The sequence below is a fragment of the Hydra vulgaris genome, chromosome 11 (genome assembly GCF_038396675.1).
Source record: "Hydra vulgaris chromosome 11, alternate assembly HydraT2T_AEP".
Lineage (NCBI taxonomy): Eukaryota > Metazoa > Cnidaria > Hydrozoa > Anthoathecata > Hydridae > Hydra > Hydra vulgaris.
The window spans coordinates 31,251,374-31,272,825 of NC_088930.1; the positions used below are offsets into that span (position 1 = coordinate 31,251,374).

General features: G+C 27.0%; 1 protein-coding gene across 1 annotated transcript in view; it reads left to right on the forward strand.

Annotated features, from left to right (window-relative positions):
• The window catches only part of LOC100202217 (transformation/transcription domain-associated protein), a 102,887-nt gene that overhangs the window by 26,703 nt on the left and 54,732 nt on the right, over positions 1 to 21,452 (forward strand). Inside the window, exons 20-29 of the mRNA XM_065810760.1 lie at positions 3,774 to 3,843; positions 4,116 to 4,176; positions 4,377 to 4,566; positions 4,738 to 4,832; positions 5,409 to 5,517; positions 11,802 to 11,946; positions 12,059 to 12,645; positions 13,594 to 13,792; positions 14,082 to 14,260; positions 14,424 to 14,587. Of these exons, the coding sequence (XP_065666832.1) occupies positions 3,774 to 3,843; positions 4,116 to 4,176; positions 4,377 to 4,566; positions 4,738 to 4,832; positions 5,409 to 5,517; positions 11,802 to 11,946; positions 12,059 to 12,645; positions 13,594 to 13,792; positions 14,082 to 14,260; positions 14,424 to 14,587 (1,799 nt within the window). The remainder of the gene's footprint in view (positions 1 to 3,773; positions 3,844 to 4,115; positions 4,177 to 4,376; positions 4,567 to 4,737; positions 4,833 to 5,408; positions 5,518 to 11,801; positions 11,947 to 12,058; positions 12,646 to 13,593; positions 13,793 to 14,081; positions 14,261 to 14,423; positions 14,588 to 21,452) is intronic.

Here is a 21,452-nt window from a genome sequence, read left to right on the forward strand (position 1 = left end):
GTGATTCTTACGCCAACACATACGTCTCTTTTAATTACTTTTGACTTTCGTCCAACATTTTCGTGTTGGACGAAAGTCAAAACCATTAATTTAATTACAAATTAATTGTTATATAAAAAAAACACAAAAACGCAAATTTAATTGACCGGAATGTTTTTAAAAATATTCTGAATGTTTTTAAAACATTCTGAATGTTTTTAACAATATAAACAATGTTTTTATTTTTATTTTTTTTAATAAAATGTTTTTATTTTTATTTTTTTTATTAAAATGTTTTTATTTTTATTTTTTTTACTGTAAATCATGCGCGGAGTGTTGCTACATCGACTATCTTATAGCCTGACTCGCAAGGGAGTGCTGCTACATCGACTGACAAATAGCCTGACTCGCAAAGGAGTGCTGCTACATCGACTGACAAATAGCCTGACTCGCAAGGGAGTGCTGCTACATCGACTGACAAATAGCCTGACCCGCAAGGGAGTGCTGCTACATCGACTGAGGGTTTGGTTGGGGCAGGCAGTCTATCATTATTAAAAAAAAAAAATTCCGGTCTTGAATTTTAATTTTTACTTTTTGTCAACAAAATATGGAAAAAACTTTTGGACAACATCTAAGGGTTCTATATATATATATATATATATATATATAGAACCCTTAGATGTTGTCCGAAAGTTTTTTCGATATTTTGTTGACAAAAAGTAAAAATTAAAATGCAAGACCGGAATTTTTTTTTTTTAATAATGATAGACTGCCTGCCCCAACCAAACCCTCAGTCGATGTAGCAGCACTCCCTTGCGGGTCAGGCTATTTGTCAGTCGATGTAGCAGCACTCCCTTGCGAGTCAGGCTATTTGTCAGTCGATGTAGCAGCACTCCCTTGCGAGTCAGGCTATTTGTCAGTCGATGTAGCAGCACTCCCTTGCGAGTCAGGCTATAAGATAGTCGATGTAGCAACACTCCGCGCATGATTTACAGTAAAAAAAATAAAAATAAAAACATTTTATTAAAAAAAATAAAAATAAAAACATTTTATTAAAAAAAATAAAAATAAAAACATTGTTTATATTGTTAAAAACATTCAAAATGTTATAAAAACATTCAGAATGTTTTTAAAAACATTCTGGTCAATTAAATTTGCGTTTTTGTGGTTTTTTTAAAAAACGATTAATTTGTAATTAAATTAATGGTTTTTACTTTCGTCCAACACGGAAATGTTGGACGAAAGTCAAAAGTAATTAAAAGTGACGTATGTGTTGGCGTAAGAATCACTTTTTTCCTTCCGCTCTTCCTAAAGCCAACAAACTATAGAACTATATATATATATATATATATATATATATATATATATATATATATATATATATATATATATATATATATATATATATATATATATATATATATATATATATATATATATATATATATATACATATATATATATATATATATATATATATATATATATATATATATATATATATATATATATATATATATGTATGTATATATGTATGTATGTATGTATGTATGTATGTATGTATGTATGTATGTATGTATGTATGTATGTATGTATGTATGTATAAAATTAGGTAAGTATGATTGTATACTCCTTATTTAATACTCTTTCCTGTCATTATTATATCTAGTCTTCCTTAGCATAAATCATTGTTTATTAGTCTAACAGAATAAGAAATAGATTGATCTCCTCTACTGTACTGTAGTAACTCTGGTGCTTTGGGGAAGTGAACTTAAAAAAAACGAAACTGTTTTGAATAAACTCCATTTTAATTTTGCATCATTGTTTTGACAGCGTTTAAGTATTATATATATATTTGATATAAGTATTTCTTAGTAACTTTGTTAATTGTAATTTCTTCTGGTATTTTCTTTTGGCATTTTCTGTCTTATATTTCTTCTGGTATTTTCTTTATTTGAAATCTTAGTGGTCTTACATATGAGAGCTGATTGATGATTGTTTTTAATGACTTTTTAGTAATGTTTCAGTATTCCATCCACAGTGTACTGTCAATCAATCTCTTTAAATTGACAACCAACCAAAACATGACTTTCAAAAGATTCTGGATTACACAATCTTTGTGGAACTTTTAATTGGAAATCATAGTTTGTATGGCAGGCTTATTGCTAAGGCATACATAGAGGAAACAACCACAAAATAGAAAGAGTGAAATATTAACAAAAAATTCTGATACTTTTATTATAATGACTTCCTTCAAAAGGTGTTTGTTGCTATATCAATCCCACCTCATTCAACTTGCTGGTAATTACAGAATATGTAGCAAATCTATTTTTTACACTACTTTTTGTAGTTTCATTTTTAGGTGTTTTTTTTTTTCATCTGTATTTGCCTTGCATCTGAACATCTAATAGGAGTATATTTTTAATTTAATTTCACAGTGTCTTGATATTTGCATCTGAACATCTAATAGGAGGATATTTTTAATTTAATTTCACAGTGTTTTGATATTTGCATCCGAACATCTAATAGGAGTATATTTTTAATTTAATTTCACAGTGTCTTGATATTTGCATCTGAACATCTAATAGGAGTATATTTTTAATTTAATTTCACAGTGTCTTGATATTTGCATCTGAACATCTAATAGGAGTATATTTTTAATTTAATTTCACAGTGTCTTGATGTTTGCATCTGAACATCTAATAGGAGTATATTTTTAATTTAATTTCACAGTGTCTTGATCACTCTTGGAGTAATGCTTGTTACTCAAATTATGTAGAATTTTTTTTCAGAACTAAAAGTCTCTTTTCTTATTTTAAAATTTAGAACTTTTAGGCAATTTTTTTTTACTAAAAATTATTTTATGCATGTAAAAATTAATTAATTGAATACTTTATAAATCGTTTAAAGAATTCAAGTTATAATTCAAGCTTAATTAAATGATATAATTAATTCAAAACTTAATTAAATGACATAATTAAATTCAAACATTTGGAAAAAATGAAGCAGAATAACGTGGATGAAAAAAAATAGTTTTGTGAATTATACAGATGTCATTTGTCCCCTTGAAATTATTGCCACCTTAAAAATAGATTTATATTGCTATTAGAAAGCTGTAAAATAAACAAAGAAGTAAAATAAACAAAAAAAGCACTTCCACAAAAAAGGGCTAATAATTTGCTTGGAGAAGTTCAGCTTGGAGAGTTTGAATTTTTAATAAGGAAAATTTGAGCCAGAAAAGTGGCTACACCAGATGTCTCTGTTTCACCGCAAGTGATCAAAAAAGCTCTGACCTGAACATCATTATTAGGCTGTCATTCACAATTTTTAAAATTTAATTTCTTATAGCATTTTTATTATGTTCCATTAAACAATCAATTGATATGCCTGTGTTGGTAACTGTGTTGGTAAATGCCTGAAATCCCAAAGTTGTACCTATTTATATCATAAGCAATAAATTCTTTCATTTTTATTTACAGATCTTTTTTATTGCAAAATGTTTGATAAACATTTTGGAACAGTATTAATCTAATTAACAACATGTATTTTAAACCAAACAATAAACACAGATAATTATATTCTCTTTTTTGTTTAAAATTGTTAATAAATGTTAACAAGTTCTTCTTTTATTATGTTGTTACAATGAGTTTATCACAATTTTTCATCAAGTTATTTGATAAAAACAACAACATTTGTGCTATTGTGCTCATTAAAAGGAGATATCTTGTTATACTATCTTATCCATAGATCAACAAAAACAGCAGCATATTATGGCATAAAATTTTATTTTTTAGCCCTTGTTGCATTAGATGTTTATCAAATATCCATAAATCCCACTGGAACAGGATATGTCAAAATGACCAAGTAATAAATAGTTTTTTTTATTTTAATAATTTTTTTTTTCACATAAAAATTATATCAATGTTGAAATTCATATAATTTTTATAAATTAATATCTAAAAGTTAATTAACTAATTAATCTTTCATATTAATATGAAGTTAGTAGTTATGAAGTTAGTAGTTAATAGTTAAGATGCAAATACTAAAAAAGAAATGTATATAATAAATATAATAAAAGTATAAACTAATGGAGCATTTAAAAATCTTTTATATATATTTCAAAACTTTTTTTCAAGTTCCCCAAATCAAATTCGAATGAAGGAGGAAAAAGAAATCCTTGAACATTTTGCTGGAGTGGTAATTAATGTTGTTTTTGCTGTAACTGTAACTTCTTTCAAAAAATTAAAATGAATATAAAAATATTTAATTTTAAATAGTTTATTGTAAATAACACATACAAAAGTTTTTTGTTAATTTAAACTTAGTATTTATTCAAAACATTATATATATAGTAATATATATAAAGACTTATTTATTTTTTATTTTTATTTTTTTAGTTTACTATGTTAAATACTGCAACATTTAAAGAAGTATTTTCTGCTTCTATTGATTACTTAGTAGAACGCATTCATAATAACTACGCATTTCAAATTATTCCCAATTCTTTCCTCGCTAATCCACACACATCTGCAACATTTGCGACAATACTTGTTGATTTTCTTTTGGGAAAGTTAAAAGACATGGGAAGTAAGAATATATATTATTTTTTTAATTAAATAAAAGTTTTTAGGAATGATTTTATAGCTTAATTAAAACTGTAAAACACAATTAGTTAAAAATTTAATTAAAATGTAGTTGTTAAAATGTAAAACTTTAATAAAAAAATAATCATGTAAAATTTATTGTTTTATTTCCCAGCAAAATCTGAAAGAGCAAATTTGTACCTAAAACTGTTTAAATTAGTGTTTGGTTCAGTGTCACTCTTTGCTCAGGAGAATGAACAAATGCTTAAGGTTTTGTTTTTTTTAAACTTTTTATGTTTATGTTGAGTCCTTTTTAATTAAAAAAAAATTGTTTTAAAATATTGTTCATGTTTAATAAAAGTTCTTTATTGGATGTTAAAGTGAAACCAGTGATGCTTATGTATATGATGATGTTGAGGTGATCATGTTTGATCACCTCAACATCATCAATAATGATTATCCTTATCATAAAACCAAAATACAATAGTTAATTTAATAATTCAGTATATTATTATTTATAAATTAGTGTTTAAATTTTCATCAACTAAGTACATTAGTACATTTTTAATATAAGATAGTGCAATATAGATTGAGTTTCAATTAAGCATTAATGTAAATTTTATTTATGTAAATTTTACTAAATTTTTAATATCAACTAAGTACTAGTATTGTTTGTTTTTAAGCAAGATTGCTGAGCTGAGATTTTTTTTTGGTTCATCAAGAATTTATAGGTTTAGCTCAATAAATTATTTTTAGCTATGGCTCCGCTCTGCAAGTCTGATTTTAAGATTTCAATAAAGTACCATAGTAATTGATTGTGTTTTTAATATTAAAGTTTATTATTAGCCTCACTTGCACGATATTGTTAACAATTCAATGGAACTTGCTTTATCAGCTAAAGAACCATATAATTATTTTCTCCTGCTCAGAGCTTTATTCAGATCAATTGGAGGAGGTAATCAATGTAGTATAATGATATTTTATAAAAGTGACTAGCAAGTATGGTGTAGTAAACTGTAAGGTTGTTTGTGATGTGGTGTGGTAGTTTATGTGTTGGTGTTTAATGAAATATGGTGTGTGTTTATATATGTGGTGTGATGTGTGTGGTATATTAGATCTAAGTAATTAATATTTCAGTTTGGAAAAAGTTCTAATATGTTATATATATTGTAAATAAACACATATTACCACTTTTGAAGCGGGTACTCAAACTAACGCAACTATATTGTGTAGAGGGTACAATTTTTTCAAAAAAACAACAACAAAAAACTCATAAAGCCACAAGTAAAAATATCATTTTCAAAAAAAAAGCCACAAGTAAAAAAAACATTTTTATTGATTAAAAACCACATAGTTAATATCCTAAAAAAAAGAATAACAAAAACCATATGTATAAAATTTATAAGCAGAACATTTACTATCTGCAGAACTGTAGAACCCATTTTAAAAAGGGCACTATTGCCTGTTGCTTGCTCCTAATAGCATTAAAGGGAAATTAATTTTAAGAAATTTTTAATTAAGTTATATGACCTTACATGTTGTTCAGCATTTTAAAAATGTTTCTCTTCGGATTTTAATGTTTCTCTTTGGATTTGATAGTCTTCTAGACCTTCAAAGTTTACACCTTCAAGACCGTATAGACCTTCAAAAGTCTAGGTCTTCTAAAACTTTGAAGTTTTTTGTCATTTTTTAAAAATGAAAAAATACAGCATTTTTATAGGAGCGATTTGTAAAGCTAAAACCAGCTATATTTGTAACATATATACTGTGGAGAGGGAAGTTGATTACAACAAACAGTTTTAAATCTTCTGTAGCCATATTTAAACTTATGGCAATATATGGATAACTATTATAATAGTGTTCACACTTGTAAAATACTTTTACAACATAGATTCCAGACATGTGGCACTATTTGCACAAACAGAGGCCTTCCTCTTTGTTTAAAAAGTGCAAAACTGATAAAGGGTGAATCTATCTTTCGTTGTTGACAAAACAATTTATTACTATGTTGGGAACCAAAAAAACCTTTCTGAATAATTTCCACAATACATTTAGCCGATATTGTAGAAAGCCACAATATTGATTGGGTCACAAAGGAAAGAATTTTTAAGCCAATATGCGTGGTTGATTATAACAAATACATGAAAGGTGTTGATCGCGCAAATCAATATTTGTCTTATTACTCTTTACTATGTCATACAAAAAATGGACTGTGATGTTTCTAATAAATTGTGCACTATTTAATGCGTACTGAGTTTTTAAAATATTAAATTCAAATTTTAAAAAAAAGATTTTTTACATGCTATGGCAAAGGAATGGATTAGCGAATTTACTCAGGAAAATGGAAATAATAATATTTAACAAAGTATACAACATACAGATAAGTTCAGTCACCAAACATTTTATAAAACAAAATGCATCAATTATGCGCCTTAGTAGTAACTACTAAGTTTGACTACTCGTTCAAGCAACTTTCATTAAATTTTTGATTGTGGTTTTTCAACTAAACAAAATAGAGATGGGCCGATTCTAATTTCGATTCTCTCAATTCCAGCGATTATGAAGGAATTGTAAAATCACGGTTCTCTCCCTTTTCTAACGATTCTGATTCTTTCTTAAATGACTTTTCAACAACTTCACTTCTTTTATTAATACTCCCTTGATAATTGAAATAAAATATACACTCTTTGCTGTTAATACTCTCTTGATAATTGAAAAAAATATACACTCTTTGGCGTTGTGGTTTAATTTACGTTAAATTTTCACTTTTGCGTTTAATATCATTGTTAAAGTTAAGTAAACTGTGAAGGAAAACGTTAACAAAAGTAAACATTGCAAATACGCAAAATACTGCCACAAAATTTCAATTGATATTTGAACCAGCAATAAGGACTGTTATAATAATCTTATTTGCTTGTTTTATTATAATTATTATTGTTTGTATTATTATTTTTTATTATTATAAATGCTGTTGTTATTTCAGAATATAGTATCATTATCATGCCAAAACATAAGAAAAACGAGGCATGGGACTATTTTGCGATCAATTTAAATGACACTAACTCCGCAATATGCAGCTTTTGCAAAACAGTTATATCCAGGAATGGTGGCAGAGTTTCTCTGTCATACACAACATCGAGCACGCTAAAACATTTAAATGCTTTTCATAAATCTGATATCAAAAATCAGAAACAGGATAAAGCTAGTATTATGGATTTTGATATATGCACGGATAGCTCTACTGCAGGACCATCCTCTAAATCCAGTCCTAACCTGCTTGTGATACTCCTACGACCATGCCAAAAGAACCTCAATCTACTACACTCACATCCGTATTCACAAGTCTCAGGCCTAAGTCTGAGGATGCAGAGATCAATAGTAAAAGCTCTTCTTCTACATTTAGTTCTGTAAAAATGAAGCCTAGATCTTCATCTCCTAAACAACCAACAATACACCAAGTGTTTGCAAAGACCGGCCTCTCACATCTACAGATCCGAAGGCAATAAAAATTACAAGGCTTATTGCAGAAATAATATGCGCAGATAACCAACCTATTATTATAGTAGAAAATCCTGGTTTCAAAAGATTACAACAGTTTTTGGAGCCAAGATATACAATACCAAGCAGAAAATACTTCTCGACTATTGAAATTCCTAACATTTATTAGAAGGTATCAAGTAAAATTCGTTTCTTGGCAAAGAAAGCTGATCATGTTAGTATAACTACCGACATGTAGAGCTCCTCAGCTAATGTTGATTACATGAGCCTAACAGCACATTTCCTCACAGAAGATTTGAAGCAAATTCACATTTGTCTTGTCACAGTTGTCACAGTTGTCATCAACCTGCAGATAATCTTGTTAAATTTATGAATATTAATATTAAAATATTGTCTCTGCTATGGAAGTAGGGAAGTTTTCAAACATTCCTTGTCTTGCCCATACACTTCAGTAGGTTGTAAAAGATGGCTGTCTTGACAATGAACGCATTTCTTTACTAACTGCTACATGTAGAAGAATAGTAGGACACTTAAAACATTTGGTTAAATTGTTCAAACTTTTGAGACAATCTCAGGAGATTTCGGACTTCCTAAACACAGCATCATTAAGATGAGCCAACTAGATGGAATAGCACCTTCCACATGCTAAACCGTTTAATTGAACAAAAAGATGCGATTCTGTTGGTAACGCCACATTTTTCAAAAGCTGCTTGATAAAACAAAGAATTGTCAACCAACGAATAGGACAGTTTGGTTTCTCTCATTGCTGCTTCAAAAGTTTTTGAAGACGGCCTACTTCAAGTTCATTGAAAGTGACCACATAAGAAGTTATCCCAATAACTAATGCAGTAACATGTCATTTGATCGCATCAAGGACTACAGAAATTTCAAAGAATCTCTGTGTGAATCTTTGCATTGTCATTACGAAGACTGCGAGAACAAACCTATATATGCTTTTGCAACAATACTAGATCCCAGATTTAAAAACAAAATTTTTAGGAGCAGAACGATGGGTGAGAAAGCTGTAACTTTATTGATCGATGAGTTGAATGCATTGGACATAGACGAAGGTCTTGAAAATAAAGTTGCTAAAAATCAAGAACAAACCACACCTGCTCCAGGTGCTGTCTGGTCATTATATAAATAAATAATCAACACAAATTCTATAGTATTGTATGCGCTTCTATATTATTATTGTACTTTAAATATTGCAAAATATTTGACTATGTTTCTCTGTGTAGCGACCATTTTTGTCAAGGTCCGTGTTTTGGATTTAAAGAATTGAGAGTGGGCTGTTAAGAACAGAGAATAATTGAAAAAAAAATGAGTAGCTTCCACGACTGAAGTGGCCCCCTCGGCCTTGGTAAGGTAAAAAAATGAAAAAAAATTAAATTTTTTTAAATATTTTAGATACATACTGGGTATGTCCAACGAAGTAGCAGTGTACTTAAAAGAACCAACACTCGCAAGTCATGAAGACATGTTTGATTACTGGAGGAAATTCAAATTTCCTAATATGAAAAAACTTGCACAGAAATATTTAGGGACGCCTATATGTACAGTGTTTTCAGAGCAGTTATTTAGTACTGTGGGGCTTATCTGCAACTAATGGTAGTGACTTATGTAAATGCTGAAAATACAACATTCTGTTTATCTGATCACTATCCATTACTTATGTCTATATTATTTGTTTCTTGTTAATAATAAGATTATACAAACATTCTATATATTATTTGTTATTTATTTATATGATATTAGTTAAGTTGCTATTACTTCATAAGGCCGACACGGTTTTTAAAGTAGGGGGGGGGGGCACACTACCTTATTTTTAAAAAAATCCTCATTTTCTAGGTCAATTATCTCTGAAAAAAAAAGTTTTCGATAAAAAGGTGTGGGGAGGGCGTGCTCCCTAGAGCCTCGGTGTTGTTAGCCCTGTTTCAACTACCAATATAACTGATTTCAATGTTTTTGTTTTTAAAGTCTGTGTAAGTATTAAAAACAGTTAAATTAAAATAATAATCACAAAAGAATCGGAATATGGTAAATAAAGATATGGTAAAGAATCAGAATCACAATTGAGAATTGGAATCGGAATCGGTATTTTTTGGAATCAGCCCATCTCTTAAAAAAAAAAAAAATCAAGTATTAATACCCGACCCGCTGTTAAACAGCAGTCCGTGCAACAGATACTAATACCCAACCCACTCAAAAAGTGTTAATATGCGAATAAGCACATAAAAGAAAGCTAACATGCTAGAAACACCTATATTTATATTTTAACAGTATTTATATTCAGAGTATATTTATATTATATTCAGAGTATATTTATATTATATTCAGAGTATATTTATATTATATTCAGAGTATATTTATATTATATTCAGAGTATATTTATATTATATTCAGAGTATATTTATATTATATTCAGAGTATATTTATATTATATTCAGAGTATATTTATATTATATTCAGAGTATATTTATATTATAGAGTTGGTAAATTCAGTAATGAAGTTGTTTTGAAAAAAACCTTTCAGAAATTACTTTGAATACTCAAAATTTGATTACTCAAAGAATTTATATTTTTTGTTAAATAAAATATTAAATTTTATTATGAAACATTTTCTTTTACATTAAAAATTAAAGGGGCGTGTATTCACAAATCTAAGAAATTACAAAAGAAATTTATGAATTTTAATGAACATTTAGACAGAATCATTTTTTGTTAGTTTTCATGATTTTAGTTTTGTTAATAAAAAATTGTGAAAATATTGTTGTCAATGGGTTGTGGGGTTCTAAAAGATCCAATAGTGTTTAACAACAAAACAATAGTGCTTAAACTTAACAAGAATAATTGAAGCAAGACTCATATTGTAAGTTATTACTTTTAAAAATAAAGTAAGAAGTCTAAAGTTTTAAGAAGCAGATGAATAAATAATTAAATAACAAGAATAATTGAAGTTTATTAATCAATAAAAAAAACATCAAAAAAATGTGAATGAAAAATAATTATCAAAAATAAAAATAATCACTAATAATCTATGGTAAAGGCGTGCAACTTATACTTAGATTAAGACATAATTTATCAACAAAGATTACTTAAGTTGAATTTAATAACAAAGTCTAGAAGAAAAAAACATGATTTGTAAATTATAAAAATGATTAAAATTTTAGTTAAAAAATAGGTACATTAAAATCAAGTTTAAATAAAAAAACTTTCTTTCCTTTCCTTTCATATATTTTCTATAAGAATGCATTTTATATTTAGACAACTTTTTACTTATTTCGTTATTTAAGAACTTTAAATTTAAACTTATAATTTACAATTATAAATTTACGAGTATAAATTGAGCGCTGCTAAGTATTGTTTAACATGTTTTTCTAAATTAATTGTTTAATCAGGCATGAACATTAAAAAAGCACAAGTAGACAATAAATTGTCCAATTGTGCTTTTTTAATCTTCATGTCTGAGTTACTGATCAGTGTTATGGCAACTTGGTTTATTTATTGTTTTTAATTTTAACTGATTTGTATTTCATTTTAATACAATTTAACAATTTCTTTTTAATCAGTTAAACAAAAATTTTTTTATTGTAATTGTTATAATTTGTAATTTTTATTTAATTCTTCAAAAAATTTTATTTATATCTTCCAATTACTTTTTTTGTAAATAAATACATCTGTTTTGCACAGAGTATAACTCTAAGTGTTTTTTCTAAAGTATTGATTTTTTTTTTAAAGGTAACCATGATTTGTTGTACCAAGAGTTTCTACCACTGCTTCCTGCATTATTGCAAGGTCTTAACAACCTGCAAAGCGGAGTACATAAGCAACATATGAAAGATCTTTTCGTAGAGCTATGCTTAACAGTACCAGTTCGTTTAAGGTTATTAAGTTATTTAAATTTAAGAATTTGATTTTATCTGCTTATAATATTTTTTTAGCTGCTTGCTAAGTTATGCTAAAGTTTATTTCTTTCATATTTTTTTTGGTTTCAGTTCATTGCTTCCATATTTGCCAATGTTAATGGACCCTTTGGTTTCTGCTTTAAATGGATCTCAATCATTAGTTAGTCAAGGACTTCGTACTCTTGAACTATGTGTTGATAATCTTCAACCGGATTTTCTTTATGATCACATATTACCAGTTAAATCTGACTTAATGCAAGCTTTGTGGAAAACATTGCGTAATCCAATGGAAACTATGGCTCATGTTGCTTTTCGTGTGCTTGGAAAGTTTGGTGGCAATGGAAGAAAATTGTTGGAGCAACCACAAACTTTGAATTTTAGACCAAATGAAAACATTGGACCTTGTTTAATGTTGTACTTTACAGAAACCAATGAACCTGTAAACTTGCCAGTATCTGTAGTAATAGACAAAGCATTAAGTGTCCTAAAAACACAGATACCATCTTTACCATCAGTTACACAAAACAATTACTCAGTAGATAACATTCCATTTTACAAAGAGCAAGCTTGGTTTATAATTAAACATTTTATTGTTGCAGCTATATCTAAAGAAGATTCCACATTGTTGCTTAAAATATTGCTAAAAGATGTGAATTTAAAAGATTTTCCTAAAATAGGTGAATTTTAAAAAAGCACAAGTAGACTATTTGCAAAAATAAAACTTTTTTAAAAGTTTTATTTTTGCAAATAGTAATTATTTTATATATTTTATATATTTAGTATTTTATAAATTATGCCATGTAGTAATATCTATCATTATATATATTGTTGTTGATATTTTTTTTTTTTTTGTATTTTGCAAAGGAATCAATTGACACCATTAAGTGTACATATATTGACACCATTAAGTGTACATATATTGACACCATTAAGTGTACATATATTGACACCATTAAGTGTACATATATTGACACCATTAAGTGTACATATATTGACACCATTAAGTGTACATATATTGACACCATTAAGTGTACATATATTGACACCATTAAGTGTACATATATTGACACCATTAAGTGTACATATATTGACACCATTAAGTGTACATATATTGACACCATTAAGTGTACATATATTGACACCATTAAGTGTACATATATTGACACCATTAAGTGTACATATATAGACACCATTAAGTGTACATATATTGACTTAATTTGGTAGAACATGTAGAACAGACATAACAAAAAACATAGAAATAAAATTATCAATTAAAAAAAAATAACGCTCCTTTGTAAATTGAATTTTTTAAATAAAAAAACCAATCTAATTAGTTTCCAAAATCATTATTATCGTTTTAACAAAAAAAATTCAATTATTATTGTCATCATTAGAATTAAAGTCCATTTGTTATTCTTTTCTTTATGGTATTATAGTTATAATTGTTCTAGTACTATTAGATGTAATAATTATCAACAACAACAACAAAGGTAATAATGTTAATACTGGTAATAATAATAACAATAATAATAATAATAACAATAATAATAATAATAATAATAATAATAATAATAATAATAATAATAATGTAAAGGAAACGGGTTATAAACTTGAAAATATTTCAGGGAAAATGCCAGTGCAATCAAGCATGGATGAACAATCTAAGAAAACTTTTCAACAAGCATTAACTGGTATGCTATTTGCTTCATCTATTAAAGAGCTGCAAAATGATTCACTTCCATTTATGTGTGGCATATTAAGACAATTTGCACTAGTGATGATTGTGCAGCAGAGTGAATTATTTTACAAGCAACAAAATGCATGGTATTTTTTAAATATTTCTTTTCTTAATTTAGTTTTTTGTTTCTTAAAATGTTTACAAAGTTCATGTTTTAATTAATTTTTTTTTTTTGATGATAATTTTTTTTTTGATGATAAAGCCATTTGATAATAAATTGTTAAAAAATCACTTAATTTAAGTAGTTATATAGAAACTCTTTAATTCCTTTTGAGAATTATCTTTACAAAATCATTTTAAAAAGTTAAAATTAAGTAAGAAGTTAAAAAAAAAAAAATTTTCACAAATCTATAGCTAATATCATTTCAAACTTAGTATAATTGGAATGGATGTACACACAATTGTTGATTCTATAGCTGATATTGTTTCGCACGAGGACAAAGATCTAACTAAATATGGAAACTTAGCAATCACTGTTCTTTTTGAAACTGCTTCCATAGTAATGCAAGATAAACTAAAAGCTGCTCAATTGCCTTTCTTTGAATATTTAGCAGGTATTATCATTATAACTCAAAAATTAATTATGATTTTAATAATTCAGTTAAGTAAAAAATTTTTAGTATATATTAGATGATAGCAAAGTTTATGAATTTTAAAATTATTTAAAAAATACTAGTAAAATAGTTAATAGTAGGATTTTAACAATTTTTCATCAAGAAAAACTGTGTGGATGTTGTTATGAACGTGCTTGGTTTGCAAAAAGTGGTGGTTGTTCAGTTGTAGAGTTTTTAATGAACACCTTTCCTATTGAATGGGTTGTGGAACATCAACCAATGTTTATAAGTGCACTTATGTTTGTAATGATGGATCTTTTAAATGAGGTATTACTAAAAATAATTTTAAAGAGGCATTGTAAGTAATCTTTGAGACTGTGATACAATATGTGTATAATGCTTTTGTATTATTTGTATACACTGGAACTTCTCTTTATTTTTTTAGCAACCACCATAGTCACAGTCTTGTATATATAATACTAAATAATACTAAAACACTAGGTTTAAAATTTTTTTGAACAAAAAATTATTTTAGGGGTAGCTCAAGACCCTTAAAAATTTGACTGGTCCCTAAAATTTTGAAAATAAAAGTTCTTTTAAAGTATGTCAACCTGGTACTCAAAAGAAGCGAAATTATATGAAAACTTTAAAAATAATAATCAATTTACAAAAAAATAACTTTTTTCTAAAATAAATGCATAAAAACTATTGTTTTTAAGCTGAAAATAAAAAAAGTCATTATTTTCAAGTTTTAAAAAAAATAGTTTTTTTAAACATGCTTTTTTTGTAAAGTGATTACTGTTTTTGAAGTTTTTATATAATTTCGCTTCTTTTGAGTACCAGGTTGACATACTTTAGAAGAACTTTTATTTTCAAAATTTTAGGGACCAGTCAAATTTTTAAGGGTTTGAGCTACCCCTAAAATAATTTTTTGTTCAAAAAAATTTTAAACCTAGTGTTTTAGTATTATATAGAACAAAGTAAAGGGGTAGGAACAGGTTTTTTTCAAAAATGTTGTTTTAAGAGCCACCCTAATATATATATAGGGCTCAAAAACAGCTGCAGGACATTGGGCATTATCTGGTAAAAAACACCATCTTTTTTTTTTTTTTTTTTTTTTTTATATTCACCTCCTCAAGGCCAAGAAGGCCACTACAGATGAGGAGGCTACTTAATAGTGGTTATAACCCTCTCTCAACTCTATAAATCCGAAACACGAACCTCGACGAACAAGGCCGCTGCGCGGAGAAACAAGTTGAGCGCGGTACTACCAGGGACGTGGTGGGGATCGAACTAGTCATTTTGTCTGACCCATATTTTTTAATACTTTGTTTGATGGTTTGAAATTTCAACAAATATTTTAGCCTTTTAAACCCCTTTTAAATTTATTTTACAAAAATTTTAACATAATAGTTATTTTAATGCTTATAGAAACTAGTCATTTTTATTGTGCGATTTAATTTGAGTTATGTTATGTAATGTTTGTTTTAATTTTTAAACAAATGTTTATCTTATTAAAATGCTCTATTAATTTGAGTCATCTTATGATACATTAGTTTTTGCCCTAAAGTTTTTTGTTTTGTTGTTTGTGACATGAATTATAGAAAATGTTTAAAAAAATTTAAATTTTTCATAAAAAATATTCTTTTATAAATTAAATAAAATGGATTTGTTGTAAAGAATCATTAGAAGTAATTTGATACTTTATATAATAAAATGGATTTGTTGTAAAGAATCATTAGAAGTAATTTGATACTTTATATAATAAAATGGATTTGTTGTAAAGAATCATTAGAAGTAATTTGATACTTTATATAATTGATAATTTGAATCATTAGAAGTAATTTGATACTTTATATAATAAAATGGATTTGTTGTAAAGAATCATTAGAAGTAATTTGATACTTTATATAATAAAATGGATTTGTTGTAAAGAATCATTAGAAGTAATTTGATACTTTATATAATAAAATGGATTTGTTGTAAAGAATCATTAGAAGTAATTTGATACTTTATATAATAAAATGGATTTGTTGTAAAGAATCATTAGAAGTAATTTGATACTTTATATAATAAAGTAATAAGTAAGCATTCTTTAAAATGCATAATATAAAAAAGATTTTTAAAAGTTTTCAAAAAATGTAATATGTTATAAAATGTTAGAAACATTATTGTAAATAAAAAACTATAATTTCAAACTTCTTTTAAATTATAGTTATAGATTTGGTTGTCAATAAAAATTTTATAGATTTGGTTGTCAATAAAAATTTTATAGATTTGGTTGTCAATAAAAATTTTATAGATTTGGTTGTCAATAAAAATTTTATAGATTTGGTTGTCAATAAAAATTTTATAGATTTGGTTGTCAATAAAAATTTTATAGATTTGGTTGTCAATAAAAATTTTATAGATTTGGTTGTCAATAAAAATTTTATAGATTTGGTTGTCAATAAAAATTTAATAATAAAAAAGTAAGTAGAATATGACTAAAAACAAATAAAGAAAAAAAAAAGAAAAAAGAAGAACCAAAGAAACCTAGAATCTTATGTATCAATAACACAATCTTATGTGGGTAACCATGACAAAACAATAAATGCATTGATAAAAATTAATATGATTAAAACAAAATCTTATGATTCAATTTTAAAGAGAAAAATCAGGGAATAGTTTAGTTTAGGGAATAGTTTTTTTTTACTGTTAAACATTGAAATGAAATTTTCAATGATAAAAAAACTAAGTAAAAACTTGTTTTTGTGTGCCATTTACAACGTGCCTAAAGAAAGACATGGTAAACTATTATTGCCTTTAAAAAGTTGAAGAGTCTCCTGTTGCTCTCAATAGATCATTTGTCTTTCCACAGCTTTATTCCTAATGTTTCATTAGTTTATTTTTTAGTCTTAGTAGATCAATTTTTCCTAGATGTAGGAATCAATAATTTCTTAAATATAGGAATCAATAATTTCTTAATAACTGATTAAAAACAAACAGTTGATAATGAATATTTAGACTTTAAAAGTGAAAAAAAGCTTTTAAAGAAAAATTACTTTGCAAAATTTTTTTAAAATTTAAAATTTCAATAATTTTTTTGTTTGTTAACAAAACATCATTATATTCATTATACAAATTTTAATTTTAACTATGGCGGTTTTTCCACATTTAATATATTTTAATTATGATAATATATTTTAATTATGATAATTTATTTTTTTAAATGCAGACTTTTTTTAACCATTTAATTTTTTAAATGGTTAAAAAAGGTTTTTCAAATCGTATTTGTCAAGGTTCGTGTTTTGGAGTTATAAAGTTTAGAGAGTTTTATAACCACAATTAAGTAGCCTCCTCATCTGTAGTGGCATTTTTAGCCTTAGGGAGATGAGTTTAAAATTAATTAAAAACGAAAAATTGAAAAAATTTGTCAAACCGACAAACAAACAAATATGCAACTCAAATAAATTTTAGTTGTATCAAAGTTGTATTATAATGTTTAATATAAAATACATTTTCAAAAAATACACAAATACAATTTTAAGATGCTAATGCAATAATTTATATTTTTATTTTCAAAGAATCATCAGTCCTGTTTTTATTATTGTTGCAAAATTAATCTATACAAAAAAATGTAAATTACACATAGTTACTATGAGCGACTATTGTAATTGATAAATTTTAATTAAATACACGAAATATCAATTAAATTTATATATATGTCGGCTATGTGTAATCATAAATTATTAGTTTTACCAGTATATGTGGCTTGCTTATTAAATGATAAACATTTATTGTAGTAAATTACTATTTTATTGTTGCAAGTGATATGACTTTCCATATGGTGCGGTAAGATGATTCAAACTAATCTACTTTTTAAAGGTAGAGTTTGCAAATTTTGCATATAATTTGAGTAAATTAGACAGTTGTTTAAATGCCAATACTGAAATAATATTATAAAAAACATTTTTAAATCTTTCATTAGAAGAAACTTTAAGTAAAAGTTTTGCTTCAGTAACATGAGGTTGACAAATAAGGTTGCTATCGAAGGTTGTCACTAATGAAAATATTTCTTTAGATGTCTTTAGTTGTGCTGGTCCTTGCGTTATAAAGTTGTGCTGGTCTTTGCATTGTAAAGTTGTGCTGGTCCTTGCGTTATAATGTTGTGCTGGTCCTTGCATTATAAAATTTTTCTATAAAAATCACAATCTTTTAACCTTTAGTTCTATTAAAGTTTTTTGATACGAAATATGAAAACAATTATTCTTTTTGCAAAATTATAAGGAATATTCTTTATAATGTGAAATGGATGATGACATGGATGATGATGAAATGGATAATGACATAGATGATGATGAAATGAATGATGAAACAGATGATGACATGGATGATGATGAAATGGATGATGACATGGATGATGAAATGGATGATGACATGGATGATCATGAAATGAATGATGACATCGATGATGATGAAATGAATGATGACTATTATAGTTTAAGTAGTCATGAGTGTTAGTTTCTTTATACTAAATTTCTGTTTGAATTATTTTGTAGTTTTCCAGAATAATTGCTAAAAATGATAAAATATCTAAAAAGTTAATACCACTATGGGTGTTACCATTTTTAGAAAATTTGGTACCAAAATCAATTGTAAAAACTAATTAAAAACTAATAGTTGTTTAAATCAGTTAATGAAATTTTTAATTTTCTGGTATGTCAAGATATGTTTATATCTGATGTCACGTTGTGATATATTTTATCTCATTAGCCGTTTTTCATTTATGTTTTTCTATCAAAATTAGATTGTTAAAAAATCTTTTATCGCATTCCAAACTTTATTTTTCATGTTGTAACAGATAAAAGATGGTCTTGATATTTAAGTTTGTTAATATAATATGTTGAATCCATTACAACTAAAATATTACTTTTGTCAGTTTTTTTAATCACGATGTCTTTCATTTATTGTAAATCTTTTATTACTGCTCTTTATTGTTTTGTAATGTCATCGACATATTGAACTTAAGTAGGTTTTATTTGTTCAATTTTTGTAATTATTTAATTTAATTCTGGCAGAGTGGTTTTAGTATTATAATTTTATTTATTTTTAATTATACTTATGTCATTATTTGTTGTATCATAAAATTTTTCTTTATATATATATATATATATATATATATATATATATATATATATATATATATATATATATATATATATATATATATATATATATATATATGTATATATATATATATATATGTATATATATATATGTATATATATATATATATATATATATATATATATATATATATATATATATATATATGTATATATATATATATATATATACACAGTGCTGGCCAAAATGATCCGACCACGCATTGTTTATCTATGTATACAGTATGTACATTGTAGTGTAGGCGCTTTCCTCGGAATTTCACTATCACACTTTGCATGCATGATTGGCAAGTTATCAGCCAATCAAAAAAGTTGTACCATTGTTGTATATACCATCACATGCGTGGCTGTGAATTACTATTTGCATTTGACTATGGCGACAACATCACCTAGAAAACATGCTAAAATATAACTTTTGATGGAAGACGAGAAGTCTGAACGTGCGATTGCTGCACAAATGCCTAAGACAACTGTTCACAACGTCATTCAGCACATCAAGTTACCAGGTACCAGTGCTGCAAGAAGATTCAGTGGCAGACCGAGATGTACCACATCAAAAACTGATGCTATGATCCGCCATGCAGCCACAAAGGACCCACTGGCATCATCTTCACAAATTCTCAATAAACTGCCTCCTGATGTGAATGTGAGCTCTCGCACCATTCGGCGACGTCTTGTGGACGATTTCAGTCTTCGATTTTATCGCGCTGCATTAAAACCACAACTATCTCAGAAAAACATTCGTGACTGCCTCAAATTTTGTAAAGCACATAAAAATTGGACCATGGCAATATGGCGACGTGTCATATTCTCAGACGAATCGCAGGTGAAACAATTAGCTACGCTTAAAGTGAGTGTTCAATGGCCACCAAACACACGCTACAATGCCTGTTATGTTGCTCCAGCGGTAAAACATTGCCCTGCAATTATGATTTGGGGAGCAATTACTGCCAGAGGTTGAACAGGAATATATCTCATGCTGCCAGGTGAAACTATCAAAGCTGTTAATTATTTGCAAATAATAAAGGAAAATGTTCCTATTTGGCTCAGAACTTGCAACTGTGACATCTTTATGCATGACAGTCCGCCATGTCATCAGGCAAAGATCTTCAAGACATGTTTTCAAGAGAATTCCATCAATGTTCTTGCTCCGTGGCCTGGCTCGTCACCGGATTTAAACCCGATTGAAAATTGCTGGGTAAAATTGAAAGCAGAAGTGGCAAAAGCAAACTCGACATCGTCGACAACTTTGAAGGAGGCTATACTGGAGGCGTGGTCCCAAAAAATAACGCCTGATTACTGTGACTCTCTTGTTGCCACTATGCCTCGAAGAATAGAAGCTGTCCTCAAAGCCGGAGAAAGACATTTGAGGTAATAGAAACTCTTTTCTGATGTGAACTACTTGTTGGTTTCTTCGAAAGTGTGTCATTGACTTATGTGAATGTTGTTTGTTGCGATTAATTCAATCATATTATCATTAAATTGGTATTACGTTTTTGTCTAAAAACCTTAGTGGTTGGATCTTTTTGGCCAGCACTGTATATATATATATATATATATATATATATATATATATATATATATATATATATATATATATATAGATAGATAGATAGATAGATAGATAGATAGATAGATAGATATATAGATATATATATATATATATATATATATATCTGTGTGTTTGTGTGTATATCTAATAGTTTTATCTTGTGATTGGTTAGTGCATAATTGATCTTAAGGGATTCTCATATTTTTAAATGGTTTTGTACATATGTTTTTAATGATATTATTATTGTATTTTGTTTTACGTCTGACAATGGTCTAAGTTAATCAAACTGAAATATCACATAAATAAATTAAAAATTAGTACTTAGCTGTATTTTATATTGTTATATATTAAATAAATAATCAATTACTACAAGAAATGTCATTGAAATAATGTCGTTTCACTAGTATATGGTTAGTTATTCCTCATGCAACATTACATTTGGAATCTAAAAAAGATTCTTAAAAATCATAAT